The sequence below is a fragment of the Acartia tonsa genome, chromosome 13, assembly GCF_053477335.1.
Source record: "Acartia tonsa isolate MP-2025a chromosome 13, ASM5347733v1, whole genome shotgun sequence".
Taxonomy (NCBI): Eukaryota; Metazoa; Arthropoda; class Copepoda; order Calanoida; family Acartiidae; genus Acartia; species Acartia tonsa.
This window is the reverse complement of record NC_137272.1, coordinates 40,212,948-40,233,576: the sequence shown is the minus strand read 5'-3', so window position 1 is coordinate 40,233,576 and position 20,629 is coordinate 40,212,948. Positions and strand designations below refer to the sequence as shown.

General features: G+C 30.9%; 1 protein-coding gene across 1 annotated transcript; it reads right to left on the bottom strand.

Moving 5' to 3' along the window:
* Positions 1-232: 232 nt before the first annotated feature.
* On the bottom strand, positions 233-19,621 carry LOC145304018 (uncharacterized). The gene is made up of 13 exons (XM_080145770.1): positions 19,502-19,621; positions 18,704-18,750; positions 18,401-18,463; positions 15,464-15,509; positions 13,361-13,459; positions 12,890-12,942; positions 12,433-12,494; positions 11,359-11,407; positions 10,319-10,408; positions 5,039-5,089; positions 3,299-3,380; positions 948-1,025; positions 233-454 (listed from the first exon to the last, which is right to left on the bottom strand). Exons 1-12 carry the CDS (start codon positions 19,551-19,553, stop codon positions 955-957), a joined length of 765 nt encoding a protein of 254 aa, XP_080001896.1. The 5' UTR covers positions 19,554-19,621; the 3' UTR covers positions 233-454; positions 948-954.
* Between the last annotated feature and the right edge of the window lie 1,008 nt (positions 19,622-20,629).

Genomic DNA, 20,629 nt, shown 5'->3' with positions numbered 1-20,629 from the left:
ATCCATACGAAAAAACTATGTCTATCATCGTATTATAACCAGCTTTCTATGAATATAGAAATGTACAATCATAAGATTAAAACCAGATTTTTTGGCCCATGCTTTCGGCATCTCGGGGCTAAAAAAACTGGTTTTATTCTTATAATTGTACATTTTATACTGCGGAAAGCTGTTTATAATACGATGCGAGAAATAACTATTCTTTTTTTAAAAAAGGTAATAATACAAGCAATTAATTTATTAATTTATTACATAAAAAAATGCATAATACAGAATATCGTAAAACAAACATAAAATATAAAAAATCAAGGAGAAAGAAAAGAAATTAATAAAAAAAATATTTTATTAATAAACTTATTACCTTAGCCCTGACGACCCTTACAAACTAAAATACAGAATTAAAACGCAAGATATGAAAATTTTTTCAGCCGATGGCTTCTCAAAACTGTTACATCTGAAACAAAAACAAAATTAATATTTGTAAAAAGTACAAGATATGACTCATTTTAAATTTTCTTCCAAAAACAAGCCAATTAAGCGATACTGAGACAATTTCAATGATTTTTTATTGTTATAATATTTCTAATTATATTTTGATTTTTGAAAGTTAAACTACCAAATAAATGTTAGGATTTTAAGATTCTTTAGAGCGAAGGGACAGAATTTTAACTAATTTTTACCAAAAACCCGATACTTGCCCCTAAAATGATTGTTGAGCACTACAACCCCTCCCCCCTATCTTAAAAAAATTGAAAATAAGAGTTGGTAATATTTCTCATATGCCTGACCATTACGCGAGGCCCTAACCCTGTGGTATTTTAACCCTGCAAAGCTCAATAATACATAACCTAATCTTTTGAAATAACAAAAACAACTGCTACCTTATTTTCAAACTAATTAAAAAAATAAGGGGGTGGGACCTCCACCCCCATTATGTTATCGATTACCTCTTCTCTACTCCTCATAAATGATCTGGTATGGTTTCTGAAGGTCACTGTTGTCAAAACAACCAAACACAAACTTTCCTAAAGTTAAATATTATTACCAAAAAGCTTTAAAATCTTAGGTAGTCTTTTACAGACAGAAAAGGTATATTTAATATTTCAGTACAATTCTTGCACATTTCTTAACGATGAACTTCGAGGGGAGGTGAGTGCGAATTTTTTTTTAAAAATAGAAAGGGGTAACAAAAATTACCGAGTGGCAAGTTTTGCCAGATTTTTTTCTTGATTTAGATTCATAATTCTAATATAATTTCAATAGGTCTTTTATAAAAATTATGTCGATATATCCTTATAATAAAGTAACAGAATGTCTGTGTGTTTGTATGTTTGTACCGAAGTATCTTTCTAACCGCTGAACCGATCGGGTTCTCCTTAACAGGGTAGCTTCTAATAGGTCCCGGGAAGGTTTATAACTATTTTGGGGTAGGGTATCAACACCCTCCCAAGAGAAATCATAAAAAAAATTTAAGTGCCTGCACGAGATGACTCTAGGGGCTTAGCCGCTAGCATATATTAAGCATATATTTAAGTATAAATAAAGAATTTGCTAATGAAATAAATGAAAAATATCTCTGGAGGAAAATACAAACAAAACTAATTAAGATTTGTGAAGATTGGGTTTTTGCAAAACTCATGGTTGCCAATTTATAACCAAGAAGTAGCCTTTAAAAGATCAGCTTAAATACCAAAATTTCGAGAGATCTAAAGGGATTTGCCAATAAATTGATGTAAATCCCCAGTGATGATCCACAAAATTACCCCTTTTGTAGATTAAAATTAGTTAATGAAACGTTTGAACACTCAACTTAATGAATCAACGAATTAAAATTCACTAAAGAAAACTTTGGGGACTAGGATCTCTCAGCAAATTTCACAGTCTGACAAACAGACAAACTTTATGGACGTACTGACAAACTTTTAAGAGACCACCGTTGTAGAGGATTTTATATCCATTCAAATAATAAGTTAGAATTTTTTTTTTGGAAAAGAGTATAACAATTGAACTTTCACTTTAAAAGAATGATTTTCATGTAAAGGACTTTTTGGCTATTTGAATATTATAAGTAATAAGGTTTTTGTTTGTCCGTTAAAATCTCTAACTGGAAAAACGGAAGTTTTTTTCCCTTCAAAAGCTGCTAGTTGATTTAATACGAAGGGGAAATTTTCTATTAAATATGGCGACCATGGTTTATGCATTGTATACTGTACATGCATCTTAAGGTAGATGGATACAGATGTCCAGGAATCCAAGTAACAGGTAAAATTTAAGAAGTCTATCAAAATCTTACTTTCCTACAATTATTAAGGGTTAAGCTGGGTTATGGTTTGATTGTCGTCCTTGTCAAGCGATTCAGTATTATAGTATGAGCTTTATCTGGGCAAGGAGCGTAGCTTCTATTTGTTTTCCCTCTAGTATGTCTTCCACAACCACAATAGCATTTGATTGAACTAACTTTGTATGGAAGTCTTAACAACTGTGCATGCTTATCATGTATCAGACATAGTAGAAATAGGTGCAATTTTTAAAGTGTATGGGTCAATGGATTTATGCATACTAGGTGGGATTTTAAGATGAATTTGATATAAAAGCAGCTATTAAATATTATTTTCTATTTATTTCAAGATAAGATAATAGGATTCTTGAGGGGAAGCACCAAGAATCTAATGAAAATCTACCTATCCCTGTTCATCCAGGGTTCATCAGCCTGTATTAATTCCCTTTAATTAATCCAAATATTTTATTTATTAAAAATCTTCCAAAAAAACTAGAAATGTACTGTAAAAGTTTTTTTATCGCATCGTATTATAAATAGCTTTCCGCGGATATAAAATGTACAATTATAAGATTAAACCCAGTTTTTTTAGCTCCAAAGACCTAAACATAATTTTTCCGTATGGCTGAAAACCGGTTCTAATCCATCGGAATTTAATTGGTTTTAAAGTTACTGGAAAATGGTTTAAAATAAAAAGAAAACTAACACATATTGGTAAACCTAGTAAAAGAAAGTTATATATTTTATTTAAAAGAAGTTTCATTATAAAGACAAACTGTACAATTGTTTTTCTGTAGGTATAAGACAACGGCCGATACATTGATGTACATCCCCAATTATGACACACAAAATTACTCATTCGGTAGATTAGTGGTTGAAACAAATGAACACACAATTTAATAAACCAAACAATCAAAATTAATTTTAAGTCTTCATAGCCAATGAATAAGAAAACGTTATTATAGAACCATGGGGCCTAGTGTAATAAACAGCCCCTTGTTCTCTCTCGCTTTATCATACCTGGACCATAGATGGTTCTACCCAGCAGGAAGTTGGCGAACAGCAGCTTGTAGTTCTGCAGGTCCAGTTTGTACTCCCCATTCTAAAATAAAAAATAATATTTCGAGCTATCCAATAACAATTAGGTATAATATGGATAGCATAAAACTAATAGTTCCTAATAGCTTTTACGTCCATTTAACATAATTTTTAAATTTGAAAAAAATTTCATGATTTTATTAACATTATCATAGGACATTAAAGAATAAGATTATAAATATTATATCAAATAGCATTTTAGGCATCATACATCTTAAGCAATTTTACAACAAATTGCCATCTAATTTTATTAGATTAATTGGCAGATATGGTCAATAAACTTCATATTTTCATAAAACCTTAAATGCACAAGTAAAAAAAATAATTTCTTTCAGAAATAAAACTGGAAATTAATGTCTCCACGTATTAAATATAGTTTCTGCAACTTATTTATATCTTGTACGTTTTTGCAATACAAACAATATACCAAAATAGCAAAGAGCAATGACAGGAAGGGGATGTTATACCTGAGAGAGAGGGGACAATGGGCTGTTTATTACACTAGTTCCCAAGGTTTTATAAAACCGTTTTTATTCGTTGGCTTGAAAACTTTAGGGACTTCAGTGAATTTTGATTGGTTGGATCTTTAAATTGAATGTACAAACTTTTCAACCATTAATTTAATCTGCAGAAGTGGTAATTTAATGTATTGGGGATGTACATAAAGAGAAAAGTAGGTTGCGGGAAAAATCCGTAAAAGTGTGCGTTTTAAGGCTTAAAAATAGTAGTAGAACGATAATATTCACTAAATATGTGTATTTCTTATTAAAAAGAACTATAGACAACATTTTTTTAAGTTAACATAAATTTTTATCGTTCTACTTCTGTTTTTAGCTTAAAACGGATTTTACTCGCAACCTACTTTTCCCTTTATCAGCCATTGTCTTATCCTTTTAAATCGTTGGTTATCTTAAAATCTTTTTTATTAAATCTTAGTTGTATTTTTTCAAAGTTGTTGTGTTAAAACTTTTCAACCAATTGTTTAAATCTCCAAAGGGGTAAGTTTGTGCATCAGTATGAGGGGTGTTCAACATCAATTTATCATCCATTGTCTTATCCCTTAAGATCCCTGACTAATATAAATTATTGACTGTATTGTAAGCGCATAATTATTTTATGAGCTTTACCCATGGTAAATGTTTCGGAAATTTAATTAGAAATTATTAATTGTCATTGCTCTGTTCATTTTTTGTTGGCTTGCATCGGAAAAAAGCACAGCTATTGTAGATTTATAATTGTACATTTGTATTTTCGATAAAAATGGCTATAAGTGTTAAAAATACCACTCTTTATTGCCAAAAATTGAGTGTCTAAAGAATATTGTTAAACTGTAAAATATTAATTTTAATATTCTTAATTTCAAAAAAAGCAACTTTACATTCTTGAGATCTTAAATGGCAAACGTCCTTCATAGAGCTTTATTAAAGAATCCTAAAAAAAATTTAAGAATTTATAGCAAGGATGAAAAACATCCAAAAAAGTAAAGATTAAAATATCAACAACAAAAACAATTGAAATAATAACAATGAAACAAATAAGATGCTAAGAATTCTAGATTCTCCTTATAACTAACAGCAGCCGGGTAACATTACAATACCCACCTCACCCATAGGACAGTAATACATAGAGTAGCATCACTCCCTAAAAAATGAAAATACTTACAGAGGTCATGGTTTTGTAGCCGGCGTCGGTCAGCTTGTCGAGGTCATCACCCTAAAATTAAATAGAAAAAGTACAACACCAAACAAAACATTTATTTTTTGACTGATAAGTCAACTGATGTTGATTCTGGTCTTGATTGTGGACATCCCTAAAACCTCTCTTCGGAGCCCCTTGTATAAATACCAAAACATCTTCTTACAGAAGACGAAAATCACTATTTTTGGAAAAGTGTTTTAGTCTGTAAGTATCTGTGTTTGTACCGTAAGATCTCACAAACCACTAAACTTTCTTTACAGTAATGATTCTTCTGGAATAGAGAGTTTTCTTAACTTTTAAGTGGGAGAGAAACACCACCCTCCCAAGAAAAGTCATCCTATAGAAAAAGATCACAATTCACAAAATAATTTTTTTTTAAACTTTAGATAAAAATGAAATTTTGACCTCTACTTTTAAGTGTGTTTATAAGCAATTTTTTGACCATTTCAAAAAAGTTTCAAGAAATTTTAAGATTCTAATAGGTAATTTTGAAACCAATTAAGAAAAAGCTTTATTGGAATTGCAGGGATAAGAGGAAACAATTTTCTCGTATTCATTCGAATCCGGTGGATAGGAACCGGTTCTCATCCATACGAAAAAACTATGTCTAGCATAGTATTATATCCAGCTTCCTACGAATATAAAATTTTCAATCATAAGATTAAAACCAGTTTTTTAGCCCGTGCCTTCGGCACCTCGGGGCTAAAAACTGGTTTTAATTTTATAATTAATTGTACATTCTATATCCGCGGAAAGCCATTTATAATACAATGAAAGAAATAACTATTAGTTTCTCCTAGCAACAGAATTGAAAATAAGGAGGTAAGATAGTTTTTTGTTTTTTTATTACATGATTTTAAGTGTGGTAAGGTTTAGGTTAGGTTATAAAGAGTACTGGGTAGCACCTTATTGATTAGGCAACCCACCTCCTTTATAATAATTTAATTTAAAATATAAAGATGGTTGGTTTCCAGTGCTCGACTGTCACTTTATGGGAAAGTTAAGAGCTCAATTTACAGCCGCAATTGTTGTCAAAGTAATAAAAGAACAGTCAATTTGGACTTGCATTAAAGTTTGAGCAAAACTAATTTATATATTAAATTACTCTAATCCCAAGATCCTATCCCTTTTCCCTGCATCTATGACCAATTTACGGTCCATCCCATTCTATTCTACTTTAACTATTAGACTATAGACTATGTTTATACAATGCAAGGCAAGGCAGCTATAAAAATTAGCTATATTCCATTTTAGTTCTATCATACCTATAAGATTTATAATACAGACAATTTAAAAAAAAACATTTAAGCCTATATATCTGACCGAAATGTGAATAAGATTAAAAATCCTTTTAATAAAGTAAAATCTAAATTTAAAAAAATAGGTTTTTGGATTCAACTCCGTCCTCAAGTGCCCCTTTGAGGCCTCTAGAGGCGTAGCCGCTAGTTTCTAAATATATGGCTATTATTTCCCATTGGTCTATGGCTGTTTTAAGAAACAACCTATTAAACTACAATTAGAAGCTGAAAATTAGCGGGGGTCTTAACTTTTATTTTCTAATACTCAAAAGGTGTTTCCTCAAAATAGAGAGAAAAAAAATAAAAAAGGTTTTTCCAATATTACAAAAAAATGTAAACCACCAATTAGTTAGAAAACTGTTTTGGATATTTGCAAGTTTTATGCTAGTTTATGGCTTTAATCAAATTGTTGAGAATTTTAAAGTAAAAACAATAACTAATATCCTAAATAACAATTCATCAGCATTATAAAAAGAACAGTAACTGTTTGTTAATCCTTTATGTTCTACATTTAGAGTTTTTTTTTGGAAACAAGGATGACAAAATCCAAGACGCAAATGTGCAATTATAACGGATTTATTAATTGAAAAAAAGGAATCAAAGCATTAAAAGTTGGTTGTTTAAAATATTGAATCAGTTTTTATCAACCAATTACGCAAGGATACTTAACAAACTATTAAACTATAAGGGGCTATAGCACTTACACATCCAGCAAATTTACAGTTGATGTATTTTTGGCAAAATGTTTTCTACCTTTTTCTCATGCCATAAATACATCCAACACAGGCAAATATACATCCAATATTTTAATACATATGTCAAAAATACATCTGACACTGGCATTTACACATCCATACTTTTTAAATTTTTTGTCATAAATACATCCAACACTGGCAAATATACATCTAGATTAATTTACAAGAATATTTATTTATTTACAATTAATTAGATTTTGTACAGTATGTATAGGTTTCAAATTTTTTGCCCTATTTTAGTTACTCTCCCCCTATTTACTTCCCTTTTTCTCAAGATGCTCCCTACAAAACATCAATACATTTGCACAGGTGGTCAAATTATTGTGGATAAAACCACTCAAGTACATTCCCTGCTATTTATTTTTTAGGATTTTTGGGAAACATACAAAAGGTTTTAATCTTTTCCACCAATAAATATTCAATTATTTTCAATTGATTCATGTTTAAAAGTTTGATTATGTTTATTTTAAATTTCTACTACACCCTTTTTCCTTTTTAGTTATAGCAACAAGATTAACAACTTCGAGCTATATTGAAGTATTGTTCTTTATTAGGTTTAGCTTAAAGCATTTTAAGATTTAAATATATCAAGTTATGCTTTACTTCATTATAAGGTCTTAGTTTTGATAAATTACAATTCAGTTAAATAACTAAAGATAAAAAAAAACAGATTTCATTGTTTCAATAAATAAAATACAAACATTTGATAAAATAAATCTTAATTAAAATGTTGTAGATATGACTAAGCCTTGTAAATTTTCTAGAAAAATTTTAAAATAGGGTTGTGAGATTTGGGTAGGGTAAGGTTTAAGAAAGGGATAAATAGTTTAGAAAACATAAAATTTTATTATGTTCAGAAGAATATATAAAATATTAAAATATAACTCTGCATTGTATTTTAAACACAAGGATTAATATTCATTGAATGTTCATTATGCTTTTAAATAATCAGACCTATATAGCTGTTGTTTAAATTGAGTTTATCCTATAATCCTGCTTATTTTGATTAGATTCAAAATGATGTGCGTTTTGAATGAGCCTTAATACATCCATTCCCCAATTACTCCCTCCAATATTTTTCTCCTTTCCTCAATTTTTCTATAGATTCAAATTATCTTAATTCTCTTAATTTAGAGGCTACTCTTAAACTGTTTTTAAACTATTTTTGAATGGGGGGTCAAAAATATACTAGGACACCTATAGAATCAGACTGCAGAGCCCAAATTTGAATTAAGTCCCCAATAAACTTTTTTGGGGGGATTTAAAAATTAATTTTTACTGTTGCTCTGGTCATTTTTACCAGATCAAAAGGTTTTTTTTTACTTCGTGTAATATTGTAACTTAGTGAACAACTTTATATAATTCACTTTATACTGATACAATAAAAAAAACATTACTCTGTTCAATGGAAATAATTTTTTTTAAAAAACAATAAATTTCATTGAAAAATCTGACATAATACAATAAAAAACATAATGCTGAATTTAAACCAATAAGAAACCTTCTTTCATTTCAATTCTTTATAATTTCCGAAAGAGTGTTTTCACAAAGTGACTTATTTCAAACGTAGTTAAATAATTTTATTTAATAAAAATGAAAAGAATGAAAACCCTACTCATAAAAGATACATACTTTTTAAAAATATTTTTAAAAATATGTTTGAATAATCTTATTTTATATCATATTTGTATATGTGACAAAAATAAATTTGTTGTATTGCATAAACATTTGTTGTCATCTTAATTTATTTAACCCTTTACAGCCAATTTTTATGTGTTTTAATGTATAATAGACATGAAATATTTTTATGTTAATTCATTGATATATTGTAAAGAATTAATTTTTAATTAGTATTGATAGATAAAATCAAAAGACCTAACTTTACTGTATACTAGCATTCAATATTTACGAAGCAAGACACTCTAAAAGCTGAGTATTTTACCTACTAAGGAAAGAAACATCATGATTCAGTAAAAATTATTTAATCCATAGTAAAAAATAAACTTTAAAATCCTAATAAAAATTGATGTGGGCAATTGTTCTCATTTTTGGCTTTGCAGTATGATTCTACAGGTGTCAAAGTATATTTTTGATATACCTTTCAAAAATAGTTTAAAAACAGTTTAAGTTTACAACTTTATCCATCTTTGTACATAGTATTTACTGGTTGATTTATTAAATTAAATTTCTATGGATGTATAAATGCCAGTGTTGGATGTATTTATGACATATAATTGAAAACGTATGGATGTGTAAATGCCAGTGTCAGATGTATTTTTGACATATGTATAAAAATATTGGATGTATTTTTGCCAGTGTTGGATGTATTTATGGCATGAGAATCGATTTTACTGTCATTTATACAGTAAAAAATCAGTTTGTCATAAATACATCCATTGCACTGGCGAAAACACATCCACTGTAAATTTGCTGGATGTGTAAATGGCAGTCCCCCAACTATAACATTGTGACTTATTGTAATTAAACGAATTACAGAGGAACTTCGTAGCTAAAAAAAAACTCTTTAAGAAAGGGTTTGTGATAATTAAAGTAATTAAAACAGACTTTATAGTTGAAACCAATACATAGTTTTTACAACTTTATGCGTTTTAACGAATTTTTAAAACCTTAAACCAAAAAAATTATAAATTGTCTAAAGAAATTAAGTATATTCTAATTCATATAATTGTCAAATTTAATTCAAATATTTGAAAACAAAAATAAAATTATTCAAAGTAACTGATGAAACAAAATTATATTGTATTTTTTCTTGCATTTTACTAAAAATTGGATGTAAATAATCGGATTATTTTGAGAAAATATATTCTGCCCCTCAAGAAAATATTTATCTATTTTTAAAAGGTGTCAAGGTTGTGAGATTTTTCATTAGGTTTGATTTAATCTATAATAAAAATTGGAAATAATTGAGGACCATAGCGTTAACATCCCTTTACCACGGGGTTTGTGAAATAATGAGCGGGTGAAAAAAGTGAAGGCAAGCCTTGCCCAATGATAAAAATTTTTATTGGGGTTGTGGACACCTCCCAACAGCACACCACTGTTTCTGAGCAAATTAACTAGTTTAGTCATTTTGTTTTTTACTTGATTACGAGTTCCTAAATATAATCTCCAATTTCCAAACACTCCCACCCCCTCTCCTGAACCTCAATGATTTAAGTTTGTGCGCTTACCTGGACCTTAGCAAAGTTCTCATAGAAAACCTTTAGGTTCTCCTTTGTAATATAGCCATGCTTGTTGCCTCCTTGCACAGCGAATAGGATCTAAATAAAAATACATTGAAAGATGCTTTTAATTAACATGTATGTATATTACAGTATACAAAAAAACTAACATTAAGGAGTTATCAATATAATCTAAGAGAGCGAAACGAAATATGTTGATGTAGTAACACGCATAATTATAAATCTAAAGCCAAAAAATCTGTCAAAAAGACAATTGGTTTTTAAAAATAAAGAAAATAGTTAACAAGAGCCGAGGATCTAAAAATAATGAAAAATACTATGATATCTAAACAAAGCAACTTTTTTCCCAAAATCTATTTACCCATGACGACATTTCAAGTACCCTTAATCTTCAATTTGGGCCGGGAAAATGGAATATGATTCTCAATTCTAAGTGAAAATTTACCCACAATACCCTTCCCTTATTCCCCCCCCCCCTTCTTACCAACATCCCTTCGGTTGCATCAAAAACAAGTTTTACATTAACTCTACGCCAACAAAATGTTCAATTTTTGGCAATTTCAAATGGAATTAGTTGGCTGAATAGCAGCTCCTGATTTTATGCTAGTCTACAGAATAATAGGAATAGTCTATCAGAAAGTAAGAAAAAAAACACAAATTTAAAATTTGAAATTAATAAGCAGAATACACTTAAATATCATATGTAGATAGATTATCAATATTATTGTCAGTCCATGCATATTTTTGGCAGTTTCCCATAAAGTACCTTGCCAAGCAGAAAACACATTTAAAATGTTAGGTTATATTGGTTACAGGGTAGCCCCGCAGTATTAGACAGCGAGTATGGCACCCTATAGGGTTAGAGCCCTCCCCACCCTCTCCACCAGAAGCTAAACAAAGACCATAAAAGTTCAAACTTATTTATAATTCATTTAAGGCATTTTAGGGGAAAATCCAATATTTTGTTTCTATCATTAACAAGAATGAAAACTAGCAACAATTCGCAGCAACACAAAACTGTAACTTACTGTAGGTAACAACTGAACCCAGATGGGGAAATCATCCATACCAGCGGCTCTGAAATTAAATATTGTTACATATCTATTGCTAATGATCTCGCTAACCACTGACCAGATATGTTCTCCCTTGTATAAAACTTCTTAATTGTCCGGGAATAACTATTTTGGGGGAGGGGACATCCACGCTCAAAAAAGAAATCACCCCTGGAAGAAGGCATCTAGCAGCCTAGCAGTTAGTAAGAAATAAAGTTCAAAATACTGGGACGACGACATTTGAAATAAACATACAATATATAAAAATTCAAAAGATTCTGCCAGTTTCTTAGTTTTATAGTTATTTGATAAGAATTAAAATTATGACCAATTTTTAAAAGGGATGCTATATACTAGTCCTAGGCAAATTTTATCCTATTTTGCTTTCAAGACTTTCTGCGGTTTAAGGTTTTTTTTTCATAACTGTAAGAATATGTTATGAAAAACTAAGAATTGTGTCTTGAACTAAGTAACAGCTCAAATACGCTAGAGTATGCTGCCATTTCTACAACAAGCAATTGTAGAGTCACTGTGTTTGCTAAGTGTGTTTTTGTCCATTTCATTTTTACACCAATGAAAAATGACTATATATGCGCTAATTATAAAAAAAATGCCATAGACGTTCAGGGGGGGGGGGGTTACCAACCACTTCAAACTTTGAAGCTCTCATTTCACCCCCCCCCCTCACTAGGGGTAGTTGCACCAAATTCTTTTAAACTTTAAATTAGTGAACTCCATATTTTTTCCTGATCAATGATAAAACTACATTTATAGGACATATATTTAGTTTATTTAGCTGGCTTATTTTCACAAAAACAGCATAACTACTAAATTATTATTAATGTCCAATTGTTTTTTTTATTTATTGTAAAACAAAATTATTTATGTTTGATGGTATACCTGAAATCATTTTTCTGAAATGCCCTTCATGCAACTATCCCTTTTAAAAAGAAATATCAAAATACACCCTCAATCATTTGAAAGCCCCCAATTTAACACCGATCAAAGAAAGCTTGGTTTCTTGAACCCTACGCTATAAAAGATACTTACCCATCAAAAAGCTTAGCCCACATGTTCAACCATCCATTCAGGTCGATTGTGTTCATCTTCAACTAAATAAATTTATGTTAATTTTAACTTCCTTTCAGGAACAGACTTTGATGAATTTAATTCAATATGGCGCAATCACACAAAAATCCCTCACCCACTATATTTTGAAATAAATTGAAAAAGAAGAGTGGTAGTTTTTCGTATTTTTATAATATATGGTGTTCATAGGTTAGTTTAGGTTATATAAATATACATAAAAGGATTAAGACCCCTGCAGGGGGTTACCATAAAAACTAACCTCCCGCCTATATTTTCATAGGAGGGGGTTATAATTGCTCAACCGGCCACTGATAAATATAGACAAAAAAGTACAAAAGATATGAATAAAAAAAGTAAGATAGAAAAAAAATTTATTAGGGAGGAAGAAAACAAAGATTTGAAATTGGTAAAACATTACTTTGTTTGGTTTCAAAGCCTCGTCCCAGCTTCTAAACTCAAGACCTTCAGAAACTAAAAAAATATTATTTTTATTAGATTTATAACCAACTAACATTAATAAGTTTATTATTGCTTCGTTGAAATTAATCACGCAACCTCTCGCAATTTCATAATATTGTAAAAAAAAAAACTAAGAATATGAACAATAGAAAGAGATTAAGTTTTCTGCTGAGAGATACCTAATTTGGCTATGTTCAGATCTGACTTAAACGTACGTTTAGTTTTTTTTAAATTCTTTATACTAGAGAATGTGTTACTGTTCTAAATACATTGGGTACTAAATAATTTACAGTCCAAAGTGCCCTCCCTCCCTACCTGTTAGGACAGGATGTGTTCAGACATGACTTTAATACAAAGTTTTTAATTTACCAAACTAGAGAAAGTGTTGTGTATAAAACTTTGGGTACGTGTATGAGAATAATATACTTACATTGGCTGTGTTCAGATCTGACTTGGTCCAACAAGCACTCCAGAAATACGGAGCTGGTATCTTCTAACCTGTGGAACTCTTCGCTATCCTTCTCCCAGCCTAGATAGATAGATATATAGATAGCTAAGAAGGAAGACAGAATATATAGATATAGATAGATAGATATTATATATCTTCTAATCTGAGGAACACCTCGCTATCCTTTTTCCATCCTAGATAGGTAGATAGATAAAAATTAGATATCTTCTAATCTGTGGAACTACTAGATATCCTTCTCCCACCTAGATAAATAGATATATAGATAGCTAAGAAGGAAGACAGAATATATAGATATAGATAGATAGATATTATATATCTTCTAATCTAAGGAACTCCTCGCTATCCTTCTCCCATCCTAGATAGGTAGATAAATAGAAATTAGATATCTTCTAATCTGTGGAACTCCTAGCTATCCTTCTCCCAACCTAGATAGAAATTAGATATCTTCTAATCTGTGGAATTTCTCGTTGTCCTTCTCCCATCCTAGATAGATAGATAGATATTAAATATCTTCTAATCTGTGGAATTTCTCGCTGTCCTTCTCCCATCCTAGATAGATAGATAGATATTAAATATCTTCTAATCTGTGGAACTCCTCGATATCCTTCTCCCAACCTAGATAGAAATTAGATATCTTCTAATCTGTGGAATTTCTCGCTATCCTTCTCCCATCCTAGAGAGATAGATAGATATTAAATATCTTCTAATCTGTGGAATTTCTCGCTATCCTTCTCCAACCTAAACTGTGAACCAAAAAAAATAAACAAATCTGAATTTTCAGAATAGCAGCTTCTTTATTTGTTTTGGATCATTTTACTGTGAATATAAATGTAGATGCATCTTTTGGTTAAAAGTTTCCACCATTAATTTTTTATTAATCAGCCCCAATGAAGCACAAGATCTCAAAAACAGCATTTGGAGAAAAAATGGTGAACCAAAAAGATATGCAAATCCAAAACAAATCAATAAAAAAGCGATTTTTTTTGCACTTGTCTCCACTTTTAAATATTGATTCTGATGATTTAATTATTTTTTAAACGGAGTTATGCATTAAATATTATGAAATATAGTATAAGGTAGAAAAAAAAGATTTTTCTTAATAGGAAATATTAGAAAAAAGAAATTCGACCCCTATCACTTTAAGAGGTAATTTTTGCCTTTAACATGTATTTAGCTTCATCCATAAGACTGGAGGTCAGCAGCTGTCCTCTAAAGTGATAGGGGTCTAATTTTGTTTTCTCTAATATTTCTTATTAAGAAAAATCTTTTTTTTCTACCTTATACAATATTTCATAATTTGTTTGAATGCCCAATCAAGAACAAATCCTATTGTAATAGACATAGATTTTCTCCTTCCCTGTTGTATAAAGTAGTACCTAAGGATTTTATGTCTTAACCTTAAGATATCAATGGCCATTGAACCCATTGGGTTTTTTTTTATTTTAGGTAAGCTTTACTTAATGGTTATAGGCAATTTTATTTCAGACTTAAGTTAAGGAAAGGCCCCTCTCTGATCCTTCGAATTCAGAGTCCATAGATGCTAGAGGGGGAAGCCGCTAAGAAGCAGATAAAATAAAAGTTTTAAATAACCTTTTAAACAGAAATAAAGTTTCCTTACAATCCAGGAAAATGTCTACAAAATGAGAAGTAAAAATTGTTGCAGAACAATATCATAAAGAGAAACTTTTTAAGTTTAAGAAAATTGACAAAAAAGGAGATGCAACTTCATTGTCTGCTAGTGTTTGTGTTAATTATTTTCAGTAATCTTTGTAGAGGAATAACCAAATATCCATCGGTATTAGCTGTGCTAGTACCCAAAGTTTTGAAAGTCAGTTAAAATAAGAAAAGTTACATTAGTCCAACCCGATTAAAATCCGCAGCCACACTGGATAGAATAGTAATAGACATAATTTTCTACGAATATTAAAATAATAATCATAAATAAAGTTTTGTTAGCTGGAGCCTCTTAGACCTAACAAAACTGGTTTTAATCTTAAATTCTTATGGTGTAATATCCGCAGAAAGCTGTCTATATTAAGATGTGATAAATAACCAATATTATACCTGCAATTTTCCTTAGTCTCTCATTCAACTCAACAAAATCTCTTTTCTAAAAAACAAGGAAAAGTTAAAATAAAAACTAAAGTAGCGTAGCAATAAATGTAACAATTAACAGGCACGGATAAAAGAATAATCTATTTGAATAGAAAAAATGTTTTAAACATGTATTAGGGAATATTCCCCAAGGGCTTACTAAAAAAGGATAGTAAAAGTAACCAGAGGTAAATTGCCTCACTAAAATCAGTTTGACCCACTAAAATCAGCGAGGCTCACTAAAAATTTAGAGGGGATAATTTTGCCTCACTTAAATTTTAGTTGGGCAAAAGTTTTTTAAAGAATTCTCCTCAGATATATATTTTGAAAAAAAAGTTATGCAAAAAAAAATTTAAGACTTTAATCAAACAGTGGAGGATGGCGCATTTACTCATTTACCTTTAAATTCAAGAAGCTAGATTAATTATATGGTAGTTTACTAAGAGAATAAAAGTTCCATAAAGTGCATTTAACTAGTTAAAGGTAATTAAAAAAGTATTATACAAAAGCTCTTCATGAAATATCATTCTTATTGAGAAACGCTATTTACTAATGCCCAAAGATATAGGGATGGGAAAATGCACAGTTAATTCAATTTAGAATTCTAGCTCAAAGTTCTAGAAAACAAGATTTATCCAGAAAAATTTAAGGAAAATGAGTTTAGTCAAATTCAGTGGCATTCTGTGCTTGTTCCCAAAGTTTAGTTTGTACCCTATGTCCAAGAGAACAAAAAGAATAAAATTTAGATCCATTGTCTCATCCCTATACCCCTGCTGTTGCCTGTATACGCCCTTGCGGCCATATTATCTGGTCAGGATAATTCAGGAAAATCCAGGGCACCTAAATTTTGGCATCCCTTAGAATTTAGAAAAATCTAGAGACCCTAAATTTTGTCATCCTTTAGAATTCAGGAAAATCCAGGGACCCTAAATTTTGGCATCCCTTAGAATTTAGAAAAATCTAGGGACCCTAAATTTTGTCATCCCTTAGAATTCAGGAAAATCCAGGGACCCTAAATTTTGTCATCCCTTAGAATTCAGGAAAATCCAGGGACCCAAAATTTTGCCATCCCTTTGAATTCAGGAAAATCCAGGGACCCTAAATTTTGTTTTCCCTTAGAATTCAGAAAATCCAGGTATCCTAAATTTTGTTTTCCCTTAGAATTGAGGAAAATCCAGGGACCCTAAATTTTGTTTTCCTTCTTATACTGACCAAACACTATTCTTTAATAAGATATTAGACAAAAGTTGATATATGTAATTATGATGATAAACAAAATTATCTTTTCTGTTGATCAAAGTTTTATACGTTATGACAAAACCAATCAAAATTTGAGTTTACAAAGATAATCTAGTTATAAAACTTTGGGTACCAGTGTTATTTACAGTCCAATGTCCCCTCCCTCCATGAAATTATAATTAAAAAGCGACAATTTTATCAAAGAGACACTTCAAGGAAAATGTTCAAATAAAAATTATTTTGTATTCGATGTTCAATATCTTATTTCATAAAATTATGATAAATGGATAATTCTACAAAAATGTATTCTTCAGAGGTTCTTTTTTGTAAATAAATTTTTTTATGATTTGTGATTGCAATTCAAGTAATTTGAATTAAGAAGAATAGGAATAAAAATAACATACATGCAGACAAATATAAAGCTACTTATTTTTAAATAATGGTGGGGGGGGGGGGGGGGGTTAATGCAACCATCTTGTAATCAATGTGTAAATGACACTTAGAATTCGAATTTCGATCTGAAACTTTGCACGAGTAATCCTTGGTAGGTCTATTTTCCCTAAATCTAACAAAAAGTTGGAAAAGTAACGGCTAACGGATCAGCTGTTTTGCGGGTTATGGGTTTTTTTTAGAGCAAATCTATCATAAAGTACATAAGATTCAACTTTTTTAGAATTCTAGTACTAGCGGCTACTGAATCGTTTGAAAACGTCTAGGAGCGGCCTTGTGACGGATTAGTCCTAAAAATAGCCGAAAAAGGGCTAAACAGCGGAGCCGCCAGCCGTTAGCAGTTACTTTTCAAACTTTTTGTTCCATTTAGGGAAAATAGACCTACCAAGGATTACTTATGCAAAGTTTCATAGTAAAAATCAGATTCTAAGTGCTATTTGAGCATTGATTACGAGATAGTTGCATTAACCCTCCCCCTCCCCCTTATAGTAGTACCCAGAGTTGTATAACCACGTTTTCTAAATTGTTTGAACTTGGTACTTTTGGTTGCGTCCCAACATTTAAACAAATAATCTCAGGAGGGGTAATTTTGTTAGTCATAATTGGCATGTCAATGAATTAATCAACCAACGTTTTATCACTTAAAATAAGAAAATGAATTTGATATCTTGGGTAAAATAGGACTCCTGTATCTTTTTTTCTCTATGCATGTGTCAAAAATGTAAGATTTTTTAAGTCTTAAGATATTTTAAACAACGTTGGAATTCATAGCACTTCAAATCTAAAAGGATAGGAATAAAAGTAACATAGACATTGGAAACAAATATAAAGCTACATACGTGTTGAATCTTTCATCAAGTCAAGGTGTTAATTACCATTTAAAATATATGTTATAGTTTTGTCACCAATGTTCTATTTAAGGGGGGGGGGGTTAATGCAACCATCTTGTATTCAATGTATAAATGGAACTTAGAATTCGAATTTCGATCTGAAACTTTGCATGAGTAATCCTTGGTAGGTCTATTTTCCCTAAATCGACCAAAAAGTTGGAAAAGTAACGGCTAACGGTTCAGCCGTTTAGTCACTTTTTTGGCTAATCGAATTCAAATTATAAGTGCCATTTATACATTGATTACGAGATGGTTTCATTAACCCCCCCTTAACTCTGCGCAGCTTCTCCTAATATTATTTGTCCGGGTAATTTACTTATAAACTAACCTCCAAAACTCCACTTGAAGTGCAGTCAAAAAACTTCTGGAAAAAGAAGGTCATCTTCTCCAACTAAAAAGAAAACAAGTTAGAAAAGCACTAGGTTAGGAAATATAAGATATTGTGTAGTCCAGCAGGGTAAGGGCCCTATGTATGGTTTAGGCATAAATAAAACCTACCCAACTCATTATTTTCAATTTCTTTTTTAAAATAAGGACTGGGGTGGTTTTCAGTGTTAGAGTAGCACTTTATGGGAAAGCACATTGACAACAATTGTCCAATCCATGAAATATTTTTCTGAAATTTCTTTACCTGGAAAGATGTCAACTTTTTCTTAAGAGCAGCATAGTCAATATTATCTAAAATAAAAAGATAATTTATTTCAATTCTTGATATCTTTTATACAATTAAGGATAGGATATGTTAAAAAATATTTCCATTCAAAGAATGAAACCCGTCTGTCTCTCCCCCAGAAGTTTAAGATGTTACAAAATGGTAAACTTTTTTAAAGGAATACATATCTTGGATAAGATATGTCGTGTTAGGTCTTATGAGTGTAGGCCTTATTAAGCAACACCCCAATAGTAGCCATAGTTTCTTAGTGTTTGGACCTAAGTAGTCATGGAGAAGGACGAGACACTTTTGTATAGCCACTGGGGCTATCAAGCTCCACGCCCAAGTACATTGTGCCTTGACCCGCTGTCTCAAAGGAGCTACTCTTTATTACCTTACCCTCGCCGAGTATGGCAGGTGTCCCAAATTAATTCACCGTAATAAATGACGCTCTCCGCAGAGGGGCTTGGGATAAGGGTTGTACAGATATTATGTACGTGACTATTAAGTATCCAAACTACTTAATAATCTCCCTTCTTACACAACCAGGAGAAGTTGTGTGAATAAGTTCAACTGAGAATTCGAGTTGCCACATGGGGACTTGAACTCGAACTCTCATCACCGTAACTCAGTGCATTACCGCTGAGCTACGACGCCCCTAGTATCTTAAGGGATAAGACAATAGACGTTAAATTGATGTACAATGTCTTATGTCATATTAGGTCTTATGAGTGAAGGTCTTATGAAGCAACACCCTTATAGAATTTCTGTTCTTACCTGATCCTTGAACTTTGGAGAAGTTAAGTTTTGGCCCCAGGGATGCAGACATCTTTAATTTAGTTTTTAAATTAATAAAATTAAAATTGCTAAATCCACCTCTGAAAATAAAAAATATATAAATGTACGTACAGGGCTTCATGTAATATATTGTAATAGCGGCTGCGCTCCTTACATCTAGGAAAGTAGGAAAATAGCCTAAAACCAAACTGGGATACAAAAATTGAATAGCCCAAAACCATCTAAGAACACATAAGAAGCTTCCATAAAATGAAGATCTCAATCTGTTCAGTAGTTATAAAATATAGTAGGACCAATATCTCCTATAAAAAAAATGTGAGAGGATTTTTTTTGTTTTTGGGGGGGTTGGAGGTGTCCCAACCCCCAAGAAAATAGCCTTAAACCACAACAGGTCTAGTAGGTATAGTCCCTGAAGAGTAGAATCCGATCGGTTCAGTGGTTACCGAGATCTTAAGCTTCAGACGGACGGACAGACTAACGGACAGACATCCAAGCTACTTTGTATTATAGATATTATTATAGGAAATACAAAATATATAGAAGATACATAATATTTAAAAGCCTTTATCATTTAAATGACACATAAAGTAAATACATAGAAGATAGAAGTCGTAGCTAACTTTATTCAAAATAATCATATGATTAATTGAACTTAAAATTGAAATAGGAACGAACACCTTGTACTATCGACCTTTTATTTTCGATAGAAGGGTGTAATTAAAGAGTAGAAGTGCTACAAGTAACAAAAAAACTAATATAAAACGCATTTTAAAAATAAGGAAGAAAACAAAATAAGAAAATTACAATTTTAGATTGAATTCGAAGCTTTAAGTTGCAATCACGTTTCCAACTCTACAAATGAGTAAAATTTAACTGGAGATATGTGAAACTTGACAAAATTTTAAAACTAGTTTTGATAATTGTCTGATTCAAAGTGTTTCTTCGATGTGGAGATCTCTTTAAAAAAATATGACTTTGGCCAGTAAATAAGGAAATTATGCCCCAAAACATGAATATCCCTGTAATAAGGTTTCCCCTCTGGTATACTGGATTTTCTTGATTTACCTCACTCAACTTTCTGGCGTGTGTACAGTGAAAAAACTACCC